General features: G+C 45.5%; 1 protein-coding gene across 1 annotated transcript in view; it reads left to right on the forward strand.

The window, feature by feature from the left end:
• LOC138251856 (long-chain-fatty-acid--CoA ligase ACSBG2-like) overlaps positions 1–16,179 on the forward strand; it is a 374,130-nt gene that overhangs the window by 304,307 nt on the left and 53,644 nt on the right. Inside the window, exon 10 of the mRNA XM_069205685.1 lies at positions 5,730–5,947. Within this exon, the coding sequence (XP_069061786.1) occupies positions 5,730–5,947 (218 nt within the window). The remainder of the gene's footprint in view (positions 1–5,729; positions 5,948–16,179) is intronic.

The following is a 16,179-nucleotide window of genomic DNA, read 5'->3' on the forward strand; positions in this document are numbered from 1 at the left end:
AAAATGGGGGTAACATGCCAGGCAAGATGGTGCTTTCCTACAGCTTCCTTTAGGATGCCCGTGCATTCTTGTGTGACACGTAGGTAACCACATTCTAAAGAGCTCAGATATCAAACTGATAGATTGAGTTACCCGTGGCCTGGATGCCTGATTTTGCCCTGTTCCTGAGTGAGAAGGTACCACCTGAAGGGCAGCAGATTGTTGCAATTCCACCACTACAGCGAGCAACGAATACTGGCCCTTACCAACACTAAATTCTGTAGATGACCCCTGGCTTCTCGCCATTGTGCCCAGAGGCACTCCTGCAGCAAGCGCATGTGCGATCTGGCATAGGGAACTCTGCCTATGCAAGAAGTCATCATCATTAGTAGGTCCATCACTGTTCTGACAAAAAAGAAGCAGCAGCTACTCGAAGGCTAGTATTCTCCAAGGACTGGGGTAAGCCTTGCCTGTGATGGCATTCATGATAGAAAGGTTTGAATCTGTAGGGGCTAAAAGTGGGATTCTGAAGACTTTATTTTATATCCAAATCTGTGTGGTAGGGAGTTATAGGTTGGAGAGTGAGCTGGGTATTGCTGTCTGCACATACTCTTGACCAGGCAAACATTGAGGTAAAAGGAAGATGTATAGCTTCCCTCCTAAGGTGGGCAGCCAAGACTGGAAGGTATTTTGTAAACATGGTTGGGACTGTGGTAACCCCAAAGGGACACTCATTAACTTGGTAGTGTTGTCCACGTACTACAAATCAAGGGCAGTGAAGATACTTTGGAATGTGAATGTAGATGTTCTTCAAATCTAGAAGTGGCTTTGTTGCAGCAGAGTGATAACATCCCATAAAGTTGTCCTATGGACATGTTTTGAGAGGAATTATCTGTTCAGGGGCTGATGCTGAGGATCTCTCTAAGAGAGCATTACCAATCACAGGGAGTACACCAGTTTGCCATGGAGATGGAAGGGCACTTGCTCTGTGGGACCGCATGGACCTCTTCTTGATGAAGGTAGAGATGTTCTACACTTAAAGTGTCTGCACAGGTTGAATGCTTGGAAGGGTGGAAAGGAGCTGTAGATATTATCCGTGTTAGACTATATTTATAACCCAGTGGTCTGAGGTGACTTCTTGCCAACGAGGAAGAAATTGATGTAGACTTCTCCCGACAAGTGTGATGTTATCAGGGGTTACAGAATGCGTAACAAGTTAATGTTTTGAGGTAGTGGCTCCTTTAGTGGAAGTGCCTCTACGTTTGCCTCTGTTTTAGTGTACTACTTGCCATCCATTGCTGCATAAACCTCATAGTTTGCCTGAACACTAAGTGAGCTGAGGGATTATTCTCCAAGCACAATAGAAGTTGGGTATCATCAACATACATGTGGGGTCAGACACCCATCCGTGCAAGTGCTCTTTCAGAGGGTTGACAGACATTAACCACAAGGGGAGAAATTTAAGATTTATGAGGGACCCGATAGCTGAATCATATATTTTGAGATGAGTAAGATACGATGTAGAAAGGATCCTAGTCACATAAATGTAGGACTACAATGCCTGCTGCTCTGATGCTATGTAGAACAACTGAAAAATCAAATGTGTCAAAAGTGGCAGACAGATCCAATAGAACTAAGGGCCAGATGCATGATCTTTTGTTTTGCAACTCGCAATTTGCGACCTGTTTTCAAATTGTAAATTGCGAGTTGAAAAACAAAATGTACAACAGTGTTAATCACAATGTTTGCGATTACCAAATGGGTTGCAAAGACCTGTCTCATTAATATTCATGAGGCAGGTCGCAATTTGAGACCCCTTTGGAAATGGCCGCACTCTCAGGGATGGTGGCTTGCTGTTGTCAACAGACCACCATGTCGGTGACTGCTTTTTAGATAAAAGAGTTTTTTTTTAATGTAGCCAGTTTTCCTTAAAGGAAAACGGGATGCAATTAAAAAATGAAAATGAAAAGTTTTCTTTTCATTTTTTCAGAGAAGGCAGTTGGTGGATTATGACTGCCAGGCGGTATGTTGGAGGGGCCGGCGGTATGGCCGTGGCTATTGCACCACGGTCATAATAGCAGGCGGAACACCGCCAGCCCGTTGGCGGTTGTTGGACTTTTTGCCTTACGCAGGGTCATCCCCAGTTTTTCTGCCTCCTTCCTCCTGGTTTTTCTGACCTCTCGCTGTTGGCTCTAGGACTGTGAGCACTTTATCACTGCTGACCAGTGCTAAAGTGCAGGTGCTCTCCCATCTAAAGTTGGTATGATTGGCTTATACCTAATTGGCATACTTAATTTACCTATGAGTCCCTTGTACAGTGGTATCTCTATACCCAGGGCCTGTAAATTAAATATTACTAGTGGGCCTGCAGCGCTGCTTGCGCCACCCACTGAAGTAGACTTTCAAACCTGTCTCAGGCCTGCTAGCGCAGGGCCTGTGTGCACAGTTTTCTGCCACAGGGACCTGGCATCTAAACTTACTTGCCAGGCCCAGAACTCCCCTTTTACTACATGTAAGTCACCCCTAAGGTACGCCCTAGATAGCCCTATGGGCAGGGTGCCATGTATGTAGAAAGGCAGGACAAGTGCCAAGTTGCGTGGCCTGTCCTGGTAGTGACAAACAGCCTAACTGGTGTCTCACTGCTGTGAGTGCTGCCTTCTGATAGGATTGCATTAGAAATGCCCTACCTTATGTGTAAGGGGTATTGTCTGATTTATGAGGGGTAGCGTAGGCGTGTTTGGTATGGTTGTGATGGTGATAATAAATGCTGCCTACTGGTGTGGGTGTATTTTTTATTACTATCACAGAAATGCCACTTCTAGAAAGTGCACATGTATCTGTGCTTATGTCTCTGGTGTTTTGCAGCTTGACTCCAATCCACGTCTGGGCAGAGTGACAGTTGGGGCTTTGTGCATACTTTTCAGACAGCCTGTACACAGGGAGGGTGGAGGTGTCACCGAGGTGCATCTGCACACTGAATAGTCTTCCTGGGCTGAGAGAAGGGAGAGGCGGGGCACACCTGCATTTGTAAAGACTGTGCCCTGGCCTCACACAATAGGGTCGTTAACCCCCCATTGATGTTTGGAGCCTGTGCTGAAAGGAGAGAGGGGGCACTCCCAGAACCAGTTGTAACTGGCTGGAACCTCCTCTCCCTACCATTGCAAAACATTGTAATAACTGACTTTAAGTACAGGGGAATTTTCCCCACAATTTGGAGACTCTTGGAATCATCTTGGAACTGGACACCAAAGGCTGAAAGGACTCACCAGGAACTGCCATGGACTGCTGCTGCTGTGCTGACCTGTGACCTGCCTGGTCACTGTGAAGGACTTGCCACTTGCTGCCTTTCCCTTGTGCTGGCCTGTAGCTGGGCCCTCCACCTGAGGACCTTGTCTTAAGATTCTGCTCCCCAGGGGCAGGGTGCTGTGGCCCCTGACCCCTGCATCCATTTCTTCACAAGGGGTGCTTCTCCGTGGTTGCGGCTGCCATAGCACTGATTGCAGCACGCTTATGGAGCCTTGGGAGCTCGTAGGCTCCTTGCTGCATTGTGCCCCTTTAAATAATATCACTGCAGCGGCCCAGGAAGCTGGAAGAACACTTGCACACCGCATCGGGTGCAGGCGAGTGTCTGCTCGGGCCCCAGGAGGGGTCTGATCTTCTTGTGGGTTCACGGCAGGACCAGGAGGGGAAGGCGCGTGGAGTGCCCCCTTCCCCCTGGACTCTGCGTTAGGAGCAGGACACTCCTTTTCTGCTGTTAGGTAAAACGGGCATTATTGTGGGCCCCCCCCTTGGTGGAAGGGCCAGTGGAGGCCCGGGGGGCCCCCAGAGTTTGCGGGTCCCGGGAGGGGCCTGTCTTTAAACCGGAGGGGGTGCGTGGTGCCCCCCTCCTGCCCTAAGTTGTTTTTGCTGGCTTTGGCCCCCCTCGTGAGGGCCGGTTGAGGCCCTGGGGGTTCCCCAGTAATCACGGTCCCCGGAGGGGCCTGTCTAAAAAAGAGAGGAGGTGCATGTCATCCTCCTCTGACCCCAGAGTATAAGGGAGGCCCCCGTTTTGCACATAGGAGCGCTGGGGGCCCCATTGTTCGCCTTCTAGGCACTGGATGTGCCTTCATCCAACCAGGTACTGTTTAAAGGACCAATATAGTTGCAATCCAAAGTTCTTTCTACAGACTTTTGTATGATTCATATATTACCTACCTGCGTTTGATGTTTTTACATATGTGTATGCAAATGTTCCTTTTATGGACATGCTTGCTAATATGTTTTTCTAACTTGCCATATGTTTTCTAATGTTCCTACTATGGGCATTTTATGATATTCTTATGACAAGTGCTGTGATGTAATAACGTGTTTTCCTGACTACTGCTTATGTTGCAAAATACTGAGTAACCTGTGTGTTATGTGTGACTACTGCTAGGTTGCAGAGTAACTAATGTGTAACGTTCTGACAACTGCTAAGGTAGCAGGATAGTACTGATATGTGATGTTTGGTCTGATAATTGCCTTGTGTACAATACAGTGTATTTTCATATAATCTGGTGTTGTGTTTCCTTTGTGGTGGGGATATTGCGTCACGTGTGTTGTGTGTGTTGTGCAAACGCTTTACACATTGCCTCTGGGTTAAGCCTGACTGCTCGTGCCAAGCTACCAAGGGGGTGAGCAGGGGTTATCTTGGACGTGTAACTCCCTTGCCCTGACTAGAGTGGGTAAGTTCTGCCTGGCTGAGGTGCATACCCTAGCCAACCAGAAACCCCATTTCTAACAGCTGTGTTACCGCCAGCTTACTGCTGTCTGCAAGGGTCGTAATGAGGCCCTTTGTGAAGACATCAATACTTTTGTGAAGGAATACAGAATAATAAACAACAGCTGAAGAAATAAACAAAGACAAATTCACTTGAACTTAGGGAAGAAAGCAACCGTTTGGTGAAGGTTTTCTTAATAAGAAAATATCCAGAATGATAAAAATAAAAAAATAACTTTCTAAGGAACTCAAAAGAGATTTGCCTGAATATGTTCACGCCGGTGAAACGAGATTCAAGGAATGAAGGGTATCAAAGCCAACGGAATTTATGATCCACCTACTAAACTGCAGAAATAGCCCCGCACCGCTTCTGCGTGAAAACCCAGGGCGCAGCTCTTGACACAATATATGAGTCCGTAATTTTGTGATAGTAGGGGTGTGTAGGACTCCCTTCCTTCTTTGACATTAGAAAGGCTTGGCTGGAGGGGAGTGTGGGATGGTTAGAATGGAAGACTCTGCAGGATGAGAGGGAGCTCAACCACCTAAGAGTTGAGTCAGGAGAATGGTGGGACAAAAGTGTGATGCACAAGGGGCAAGTGTGAGGCGATCGCTAGTAAAAAATTAAACAAAACTCTGCACTGAAAGACAAGCCAGATCACCAAATGAGAAATACTTAGGTTTGAGAAAAATGTAAATTATCCTAATAATTCCCCAAAAATCTTGAAAAAATTGCATCGCCCCCCCCCTGTCATTATGCACCACTTCACGGCAAAATTATAGCAAGGGTCAGTGCGAACAACCAGAACCTTAGCAACCCTTTCTCAGGGCAGGTATGTTTCTCCTGCTTTTTTTAGCGCACAATTCATCCATGTGTCAAAAATTGTCATGAGGATAATATAGCGCTAAATGACGAACTTGCATTTAGACAAATGTAATCAAATTGTGCATTACCCTAGAAGTAATGTCCTTAACCAAGGTGATCCAATCCAATCGTATCTACATGTGCCTACAGCTGCGGTAAAACAGTCCCAGGATGCAAGACCCGGATTCATAATCCAGATGAGGATGGTAAAGGTGAGATCTGCCTCAGGGGGAGACACATCTTCATGGGCTACTTGAACATGGTTGAAAGAACAAAGGAGGCTTTGGATGAAGAAGGATGGCTACACACTGGCGACATTGGCAAGGTGGACCAAGATGGCTTTCTCTACATTGATGGGAGAATCAAGGGTGAGTGGTGAATGCTTCAAATATGAGTTTTTTTTAGTGAGACAAATCCACAAAAGCGCAGCTTAATGCTTCCTAAGATAGTTCTTTGCCCCTAGCCTTTCAGTAGTGATAAACCCAATCACTGCAGTAGAATCCATTCATTGGAGGGCTCTGAGAAATTATTTATTTGCTTCAACCCTAGCTGGTGTTCTGACACTGGGAGTGCTCACTGATGTCAGAAAGATTAATGTACATAATTTGAGAATACAACCGGTATTTAAATTACAAATATGTGAAAAACCTACAGATCAAGGGTCTCATTTACTAGGCCTGTGGCACAGGGCGGTGCAGTAAATGCATTGCTGAGCCGCCGTGCACCACAAGGAAGACACAAGACACTATAAGACACAACACATTTCTGTCCTCTCCCCCTGTGCTAGTGCACAAATTGCTGCCATGTGCCAATGCAGGGACCCTTGCACATAGGTGCAAGGGTACCTAGATTGTGGGGATGATTGTTTTTGTGCAGGAAGGAACACCTTCCTGCACAAAAACAATCACAAGAAGTGTTTTCCTCTTTCTCTGTGTGGTGAAGAATGCACCACACATAGAAAGAGGAGAAAACAGGACAAAATAAAGATTTTTCTCCCTGTTGCATTGCTCTTGCGCCACTCCTTAGGTGGTATAGGAATCCGACACATTTCCAGACTTGTAAATCTGAGAATGCGTCGGATTCCTTTGGGTTCCATGGGAGTTGCATGGGAACACCCAAGCAACTCCTATGAAACACCCATTTTATTTAGTGTTATGTGTGAAAGGGGTCCATATTTACAAGGCCATGAAAAGTCATGCAAGGTGGCTTTGTATGGCCTTATAAATATGGGCTGGCACTCTCCGCCACCGGAGCGTAAAAAAAAAAAACACTCCGGTGGTGCAGTGTGCCGCTAGGGCCTCGTAAATGAGGCCCTAACTCTTCAATAAAACCATATATGATCTACATAAGTTTCACAAAAGGGATATTACCGAAGACAGTTACAGCACAAAGTTGTTACTATCAGCGAACAAACACCTATTACATTGCCTTGCCCAGGGTCGGTGGCGGATGGTGACTTTTGAAAGTGATGGGGTGTAAAGCTGATTACAAGTTTGACTTTTGTAAGTGAATCGAATGAGCACAACTTCCACAGTATATTTGGCCAGTTTCGAAAAGTAGAGGGAGAAATGGTCTTTTTAAACCACATTTTAATAATGAATTTGTTTGAAAATGAATAAGGAAGTGTTAGAAATGGGATCTTTGGTTGGCAGTCCAAGCAAGGACCCTCACTCTAGTCACGGCAAAAGAGAAACACACCTGGTTAACCCCCACGCATCTTCTTAGTAGCTTGGCAGGAGCAGGAAGGCTTAACCCAGAAGCAATGTGTAAAGTATTTGTGCCAACACACACAGTAACACAGTGAAAACACTACAAAATGGACACCACAACAGTTTAGAAAAAATCTATCTAAATCAAACACGACCAAAACGTCAAAACTCCAACATACACAAGTCAAGATATGAATTTTCAAAACAATAAGAGTCTTATTTAATAGAAAACAATGGAAACTTTGATTTTACCCCAAGTACCTGGTTTGTGTCAAAAATAAAGCCGTACGGGCGAGCGTGCTTCAGAAAAGTCAGCGATGCATTGATTCCTTACTCGCAAGTGAGGCCGTGCATCGTTTCTTCTCCGGTTGGGTATGCGATGTGTCATTTTTCTCGCTCGCCCTGGAGGGGGCAACTCAGATCCGCGATGGGTCATGATGACTTTGACGCCCAGTGACGATGCATGAGAAAACCCAGTCGCATTGTGTTAGAAAAACATGTTGCGTTGGGTTTGTATCGTTATCAGCAGCCGCAAGCGGGTGTTGCGTCATTTTTCCAGCCACAATGCGTCGATCTCCCAGCTGTGATGCAGGTGGAGCGTTGATTTCCGCTGCGAAACGGGTAGCGCATCGTTTATCAGCCCTTTGCAGATGGTGCATTGTTCACTTTTCAAGGGCCCAGGGACTAGATAGGGCACCACTTGGCAGGGCAAGAGTCTCAGCAGAGAGTCCAGGTGCCGCAGAGGAAGTCTTTGATGGCACTGAGACTTCAAAACAGGAGGCAAGCTCAGTTCAAGCCCTTGGAGATTCCTCTTCAAGCAGGAATCACAACAAAGTGCAGCCTTTGTCCACTTTCCCAGGCACAAGCAGCAGCTACAGGATAGCCCAAAAAGCACAGTGACAGGCAGGGGCAGCACTTCTCTCTCCACAGCCCTTCAGCTTTTCTTCTTGGCAGGGGTTCCTCTTGGTTTCAGAAGGGATCTTGAAGAAATCTAAAGTCTGGGGATTTGGGTCCACTACTTATACCCCTTTTCGGCCTTGCAACAGTGAAAAACAAATTTGGCAGTATTTCACTTTTAGGACATGTAAAACACATCATTACATGTCCCACCTTTAACATACACTACACCCTGCCCCTGGGGCTACCTAGGACCTACCTTAGGGGTGTCTTACACATATAAAAATGGAAGGTTTGGTCCTGGCAAGTGGGTGCACTTGCCAGGTCGAATTGGCAGTGCAAAACTGCACACACAGACACTGCAGTGTCAGGTCTGAGCCATTTTACAGAGCTACTAATGTGGGTGGCACAACCAGTGCTGCAGGCCCACTAGTAGCATTTGATTTACAGGCCCTGGGCACCTCTAGAGCACTTTACTAGGGACTTACTAGTAAATCAAAATGGCCAATCATGGATAAACCTATCACCAATACAATTTACACAGAGAGCATATGCACTTTAGTACTAGTTAGCAGTGGTAAAGTGCCCAGAGTCCAAAAGCCAACAGAAACTGGTCAGAAAAAATAGGAGGAGGGAGGCAAAAAGATTGGGGATGACCCTGCAAAAAGGGCCAGGTCCAATAGGAAGCAGTAAGTAAATAGAACTAAGAAAGATCAAAGGTCTCTGCAGGTGCTCAGAGAGGGCCCCTGACCAATTTCAATTTTGCATCTGATGCTTGAAAGGTCAATTACATTCCACCAGTACACCAGTTTGGGTTACATACTTTCATAACGATTATTTTAATGCAAAATATTTTATTTTATTATCCTTGATGTATTCATTGAACACATCAAACATAATTAAATAAAGTGATGTGCAAATTACAACCCAGTTTGGACTATTAAACCCCTGCGTCAGCTGTGACCCACACGTTCTATAAATCAGCCACTTAAGACACGAGTAGCAGACAATCAAGGATTGCTCAGATTGCGCAGTGTAAATAACCAGCTTGGGGAAATGCTGAAAGCACCAAAAGCTGCTGTGCATCACTGAACACGGGGCGCTGTGGTGCGTGTGAACAGGCATGCTCCTAGTGAGCAGGAACACCAGTATTGTAGCATACACTTCAATGACTGCGGGAGTTAGGTGGAAGTGGATTTGGTATGTGTCGAAAGACAGGTCAGGCAGACGCCAGATGAAGCTTGAAAGAGAGAAAGCCGTGGGAAGTAAAGTTAATGATGGCGGGGACCATCCCAAAGTGCAGATTCAGCAGAGCAGCTGTGCCGTGGTGGGAACCTGTGGTCCGTGAACCACGGGGGGTCCCCAAAGCCTCCTCAGGGGGTCCGCGACTGCTTAGAAAGTTAACTAATATTAACAGATTAATGAAGTGTAAATAACTAAAGGGGCTAAATGTACAACAGAACATTTTAAAACGTTTTCTAAATGTCAAGGAATTCAAAATTGGAGACTAAAATTTAAGTTAGTCTCCTCAGATTGATTTGTGGGAGCAGTGCAGGTTCATCAAACAGAATAACAGTTTTGAATTTAGAAAAGCTCCGACATTCGTATTAAAATTAACTTTTTTTTTTTGCAAATCAAATTAAATGTGTTGATATTTGCGTACGTGCTTCATGAATGTTTGTTTCTGTATTTTTTTGTATTGTATTGCGCTTCAAATGATCAACACTGTTTAGGTCGGGGTCCCCAGCTTCCAGCAATGACTCAGTGGGGGGTCCCCGGATCCTGAAAATGATTCAGTGGGGGTCCCCGGGTTCCAGTAATGATAAAGTGGGGGTCCAGAGGAGAAGTCAAAAGTTTGGGAACCACTGACCTATACGATAATGCGCTTCGGTGTCACTTCAGATGGATTAAGCTCTGTGCAAGTTCTGGTGATCTGCATTACAGATCACCACTGCTTTAACCAACTTACGTTACAATGTGTTCAAGGTTAGCGTGCATTGCAAGGATCAGCAATCCACCAGGCGTTTTCTCCTCGCTGCCCATCCAACCGTTATTTTTTAGTAACAAACAATTTAAATGCTCTTTGTAATTAGGTGGCCTGTTTGTCATCTTCGAGCAGCAGTGACATACATCACACCTCAGATGTGTCATCGCCGTCTCTCCCAGTGTTGTCAATAGTCTGCAGTTCCAAAATGACATTCCACCATTTGCTCCTGAAAAGCCCTCAAAGCCAGGGTTTCACTCTCACTATGAACAAATGCTGCCGGCGTGACCATGAGAGGTAAAGGCCGCTCGCAGGACTAGACGCAAAGACAGGGCTAGTCATTTGTTCACAGGTGACGAACGCTCCTAATGATTAGGCATGCCACCTCCCCCTCGCGCCGCCATGCGCTTGCAGAAGGTTTCTGAACGCACACATAACCATCACCTTCTTGTAAAACTGTAAACTTTGCACTTGTATAGCGCATTACTCACCCATTAGGGTCTCAAGGCGCTGTATGCATACCGCTGTGGAACCCCTCCTTGGCTTTTCTGTGTGAGGCACCCACCCCTGGGTAACCCCAGGCATCCAAGTGCTGTCATGGAGATTAAGCAAGCTATTGCCCAGAGTTACAAAGTGGGATCCATTAATTAGATTAGGCACTGAGGTGAGAATTATCTGGTCCAAGGGAATTGAGCCCAAGTCCCGCCGAGGCGGAATTGAACCCTGGTCCTGCGCCAGATCTTTGGATCAGGGTCTGCTAACCACTGTGCCACACTTCCTGCCCCCCAGTATACATGGCACAGCTGCACAGGCCCACTCTGTCAGGGCAATGCCCCATCATAGCTTCACTGCCTGATGACGAGTGGCAAGAGGAGAATAACACACATTATAGGCACTTTTCCACAAAGTGCTGATTCTCGGATTTAAAGGTGAAAAAAATCCGCCTCGTTTAACCTTCAGTACTATTTGCAAGGGATCCCTTTGTGCAGAGGGGAGTAATGGTCTGCGCTTCTTCCCTAAAGCATCTGCGTCACGCGGCGCGCGCTCTATATCGAGAACTAAACAAGTGCATGTACTGAAAAACTAATAAGGGGCGCAATTGATATGTTTTTAGTTCAAATGTAACCCCAATGAAAGAATAACATATGCAATGCAGTACAGCGCTGTATGCTTCAAGGAGCTAATCATTCACAAGATAACTTGGTTACCATCTTTACAGACATTACCTTCGTTTTGTTAGTACGGTGGTACGGTATGGCGTGATGTCTCAGGGTTCAGGTAGAACCTGATGACGCGTTTCCTGCCAGCACATAGCGAACTGACACATTTGCATGCTGCTGGATGCACAGATTAAGCAGTATATAGACTTACAGGCACTATGATGGCATTTTAAACACTTCTTAAGATTGAAAGTCAACTATTGTACTTACCCGGTGCTCAGTAGCCAGTGAGGACCGCAGCAGGATTCCCTCACATGCCAGGCCTGTTGACCAGGGCACCAGTGACCACCGCCAACACTCACATTCTCTTCCACAGGCTGCCGTCTCTGACACTCGCGCAGAGGGCAGGCAGCGCCGCACACCAACAGGCCGAAACTGGCGAATTAGGGTGTGGCTTATAAATAAAGTCACAGAGTGATTGCACATTTTCTGTCATCCTTATCCACCTAACCCGGCACTGCCGGCCAACAAAGACTTTGTACCAGCAACAGGGACACTGCTCTCATGCAGTCCTTGGCTCCCATGCAGTCGAGATAGTGGAGGCCCGGACTGCGCATGTCAGGCCGGGCACAGCCAGACACCTGTTCAACCGCACATGCGCACTCCAGTTACAAGGCCCCACTTTGGTTGAACAAAACCACGCCCCAAAAGAAGCAGAAGAATGTTACGCCCACCCGGGGAATGAATAAATGTATGCATATAATAAAGGTAAAATAACCTGCGTGGTGTTTATGTGGCAGGTGGCTCACGGTCAGTGGGGCGACGCTGCTACTCCCCCTATGGAGCAGGTGCTGCTGCACAGGGTGCACCAACCACTCAAACCAGGACTGGTGATCCCCAACTGGGCCCATTTCTGATACAAATAAGCTTCAGCATTTCATCAGAATTGTAGCATTCTCATTAAGAATGACAGACAATAGTCAAATTTTAAAGATTTATACAGATCATTATTATGGCAAGATACCTGAAATATACCATCAATATAGCTTGCGGCAAAGCATATAAATCGTAAGTACAAAGCACTCAGTAAAGTTCATGAGTAAATCCGGCATAGATTTGCCTTTTTTTTCCCCTCTAGTTGTTAACAGCTTCTTAAACCTACAATTTAGTTCGCTAGCTGATGAAATTCCTTTACAGAACTTCAAGAGAAGAAGCACACATGAACAACAATTAGGATAATCAAAAGGGAGGTTAAAGGCGGTTTTAGAATTCCCCCTTCTATGTTCCCTACCCACACTCCTGCCTTAGCAACCCCCTGCCCCATTCCCCCCAAACACAGAGCTTATTCCTTCCCAGAAGACACCTACCTCTTCTAGCTCAGCTTCTTCACGCATAACATTTGAAACATCAGCAACATGACTATTAAGCTGGATTTCTCTCTTTGGCATATACCTACATTCCCTGAATCACCTTGCAATCTCTGCCCTCCTTCGTGAGGAGCCAATGTAAGGCCAAGGGGTTCTGCATGAGCCTAGCTCTCATAGCAAGCAATTCCTTGTTAATGGCGGTTAGGCGCCTGCTGTATTTGTGGCGAGCCGTCTAGCAGAGTTGATAGCTTTCGATCTTACCATCCTTGAATGCAACTCCTGGGGGTAGGTGTGCTACAAAGGTATCAGCAATGACCTGCTTGAAGACTTGCTCCATGTTATGTAGTGTTCTAGGGGTGAATCCCAGGCCTATATTTATACTTTTTTAGAGCCGCATTTGCGTCGTTTTTTTACGCAAAAAAGGCACAAACTTACAAAATACAGGCCCGTATTTGTACTTTTTTAGCGCCGCATTTGCGTCGCAGTTTGACGCAAAATCGGCGCAGACTTACAAAATACAATTGTATTTTGTAAGTTTGAGCCGATTTTGCGTAAAAAAACGACGCAAACGCGGCGCAAAAAAAGTATAAATATTGGCCACAATGTTATTTTGTAAGTTTGCGCCGTTTTTGCGCCAAAAAAAGACGCAAAATGCGGCGCTAAAAAAGTATAAATATGGGCCTTAGTCATTAGTATGATAGATTCTAGGAAAAACTAAAGTTGCATAACAACAGCACTTGACACTCACCTCTCACTCGGCAGAGGTTCTGCCTTTTACCCAGTAGCTATGCTCACATTCACTCCTACCCGAGACCCCGACAGTTTCGTTTTCCTCCTCTTTCCTTATCACACACAAAGTTTCTTCTTGGCGACATCAGTGCTGAGCCTTGGGTGTTGTTCCTTTAAAATCTCCATACTCTTTCCAGTCATGTGTTCTGTACTAACTTTGTTTAGTACTAAATTTCGTTTTTTTAAAAAGGGAAAAAATGGCTTCAGAAGAAGGCTTGTGGTTTTTTTCCCTGAAGATGGCATCAACAAAGGGTTTGCGGTGCTAAAATTACCAGCTTCCCGGCTTTCAGGAACAGGCAGACTTGAATCAGAAAACCCAATTTTTCAACACAATTTTGGCATTTTACTGGGACATTCCCCATTTTTACGATTTTTTGTGCTTTCAGCCTCCTTCCAGTTAGTGACAGAAATTGGTGTGAAACCAATGCTGGATCCCAGAAAACTAAGCATTTCCAGAAATTAGACAAAATTCTAAATTCAGCAATGGGTAATTTGTGTAGATCCTACAAGGGTTTCCTACAGAAAATAATAGCTGAAATAAATAAATATTGAAATTGAGGTGAAAAAAACAGCCATTTTCTCCACGTTTTACTCTATAACTTTTTCCTGCAATGTCAGATTTCTGAAAGCAATATACCGTTACGTCTGCTGGACTCTTCTGGTTGCGGGGTTATATAGGGCTTGTAGGTTTGTCAAGAACCCTAGGTATCCACAGCCAATAAATGAGCTGCATCCTGCAGTGGGTTTTCATTCTATACCGGGTATACAGCAATTCATTTGCTGAAATATAAAGAGTGAAAAATGGGTATCAAGAAAACCTTTGTATTTCCAAAATGGGCACAAGATAAGGTGTTTAAGAAGCAGTGGTTATTTGCACATCTCTGAATTCCGGGGTGGCCATACTAGCATGTGAATTACAGGGCATTTCTCAAATAGACGTCTTTTTTTCACACTATCTTACATTTGGAAGGAAAAAATGTAGAGAAAGACAAGGGGCAATAACACTTGTTCTGCTATTCTATGTTCCCTCAAGTCTCCGGATAAAAATGGTACCTCACTTGCGTGGGTAGGCCTAATGCTTGCGACAGGAAACGCAACATGGACACATCATATTTTTAAATTGAAATCTGACGTGTTTTTTGCAAAGTGCCTAGCTGTAGATTTTGGCCTCTGGCTCAGCCGGCACCTAGGGAAACCTACCAAACCTGTGCAATTTGGAAAACTAGACACCTAGGAGAATCCAAGATGGGGTGACTTGTGGGGCTCTCACCCAGAATCCTTTGCAGACCTCAAAATTTGGCTTAAAAAAACACTTTTTCCTCACATTTCGGTGACAGAAAGTTCTAGAATCTGAGAGGAGCCACAAATTTTCTTCCACCCAGCGTTCCCCCAAGTCTCCATATAAAAAGGATACCTCACTTGTGTGGGTAGGCCTAGCACCCGCAATAGGAAATGCCCCAAAACACAACGTGGACACATCACATTTTCCCAAGGAAAACAGAGGTGTATTTTGCAAAGTGCCTACCTGTGGATTTTGGCCTCTAGCTCAGCCGGCACCTATGGAAACCTACCAAACCTATGCATTTTTTTAAACTATACACCTAGGGGAATCCAGGATGGGGTGACTTGTGGGGCTCTCACCAGGTTCTGTTACCCAGAATCCTTTGCAAACCTCAAAATTAGGCTAAAAAAACACTTTTTCCTCACATTTCGGTGACAGAAAGTTCTGGAATCTGAGAGGAGTCACAAATTTCCTTCCACCAAGTGTTCCCCCAAGTCTCCTGATAAAAATGGTACCTCACTTGTGTGGGTAGGCCTTGTGCTCGCAACAGGAAATGCCCCAAAACCCCATCTGGACAAATCAAAATTATCAAATACAAAACGATCTGTTTTTGCAGGGGGTAGCACCTGCGTTTTTGGTCCTGTGCTCAGCAGCCATCTAGGGAAACCTACCAAACCCAGATATTTCTGAAAACTAGTCACCCAAGGGAGTCCAGGGAGGTGTGACTTGCGTGGATCCCCCAATGTTTTCTTACCCAGAATCCTCAGCAAACCTCAAATTTAGCTAAACAATCACATTTTTCCTACATTTCTGTGTGGGATTACCGCACCGGGACAAATTCCCTACCACCCAACGTTCCCCTCAGTGTCTCGGAAAAATGATACCTCACTTGTGTAGGTGGGCCAAGTGCCTGTGACAGGGAAGAGCCAAACACATGTCGAAATTGAGGGGGAACCAAAGTGGTTCCAAAAGGGCAGTTTGAAAAAAAACATTTTGAGGCTGACAAGTGCAGCAGAATTTTTATCGGTATAGATGAGACAATGCTGGGTGGTAGGAATTTTGTGGATTCTTGCAGATTCCGGAAGGTTCCATCACAAAAATGTGGGAAAAACGTGTGCTTTCCAGCAAAGTTGCAGGTTTGCAGGGCATTGTGGGTAAGGAACTGGTGCGGGGTGCATGTGAAGCACACCACCCTGGAATCAACCAGATGTTTAGTTTTCAGATGTGTCTAGGTCTTGTGGATTTTTCTACATGGCAGCGTCCCAAAGTAAAAAAAAGGGCAGCCCTCACCATTCCAAGTGGGACGATTTTGAGAGTCACCAAGCTCTCATGGCCCAAATGTGAAACAAAAATTAAAAATAATCAAATGGCTTCTTGCTTGCCATGGGATAAGATGTTTTAGTGTGCGGGGG

This window comes from Pleurodeles waltl, chromosome 1_2 (genome assembly GCF_031143425.1).
Source record: "Pleurodeles waltl isolate 20211129_DDA chromosome 1_2, aPleWal1.hap1.20221129, whole genome shotgun sequence".
NCBI classification, from domain to species: Eukaryota; Metazoa; Chordata; class Amphibia; order Caudata; family Salamandridae; genus Pleurodeles; species Pleurodeles waltl.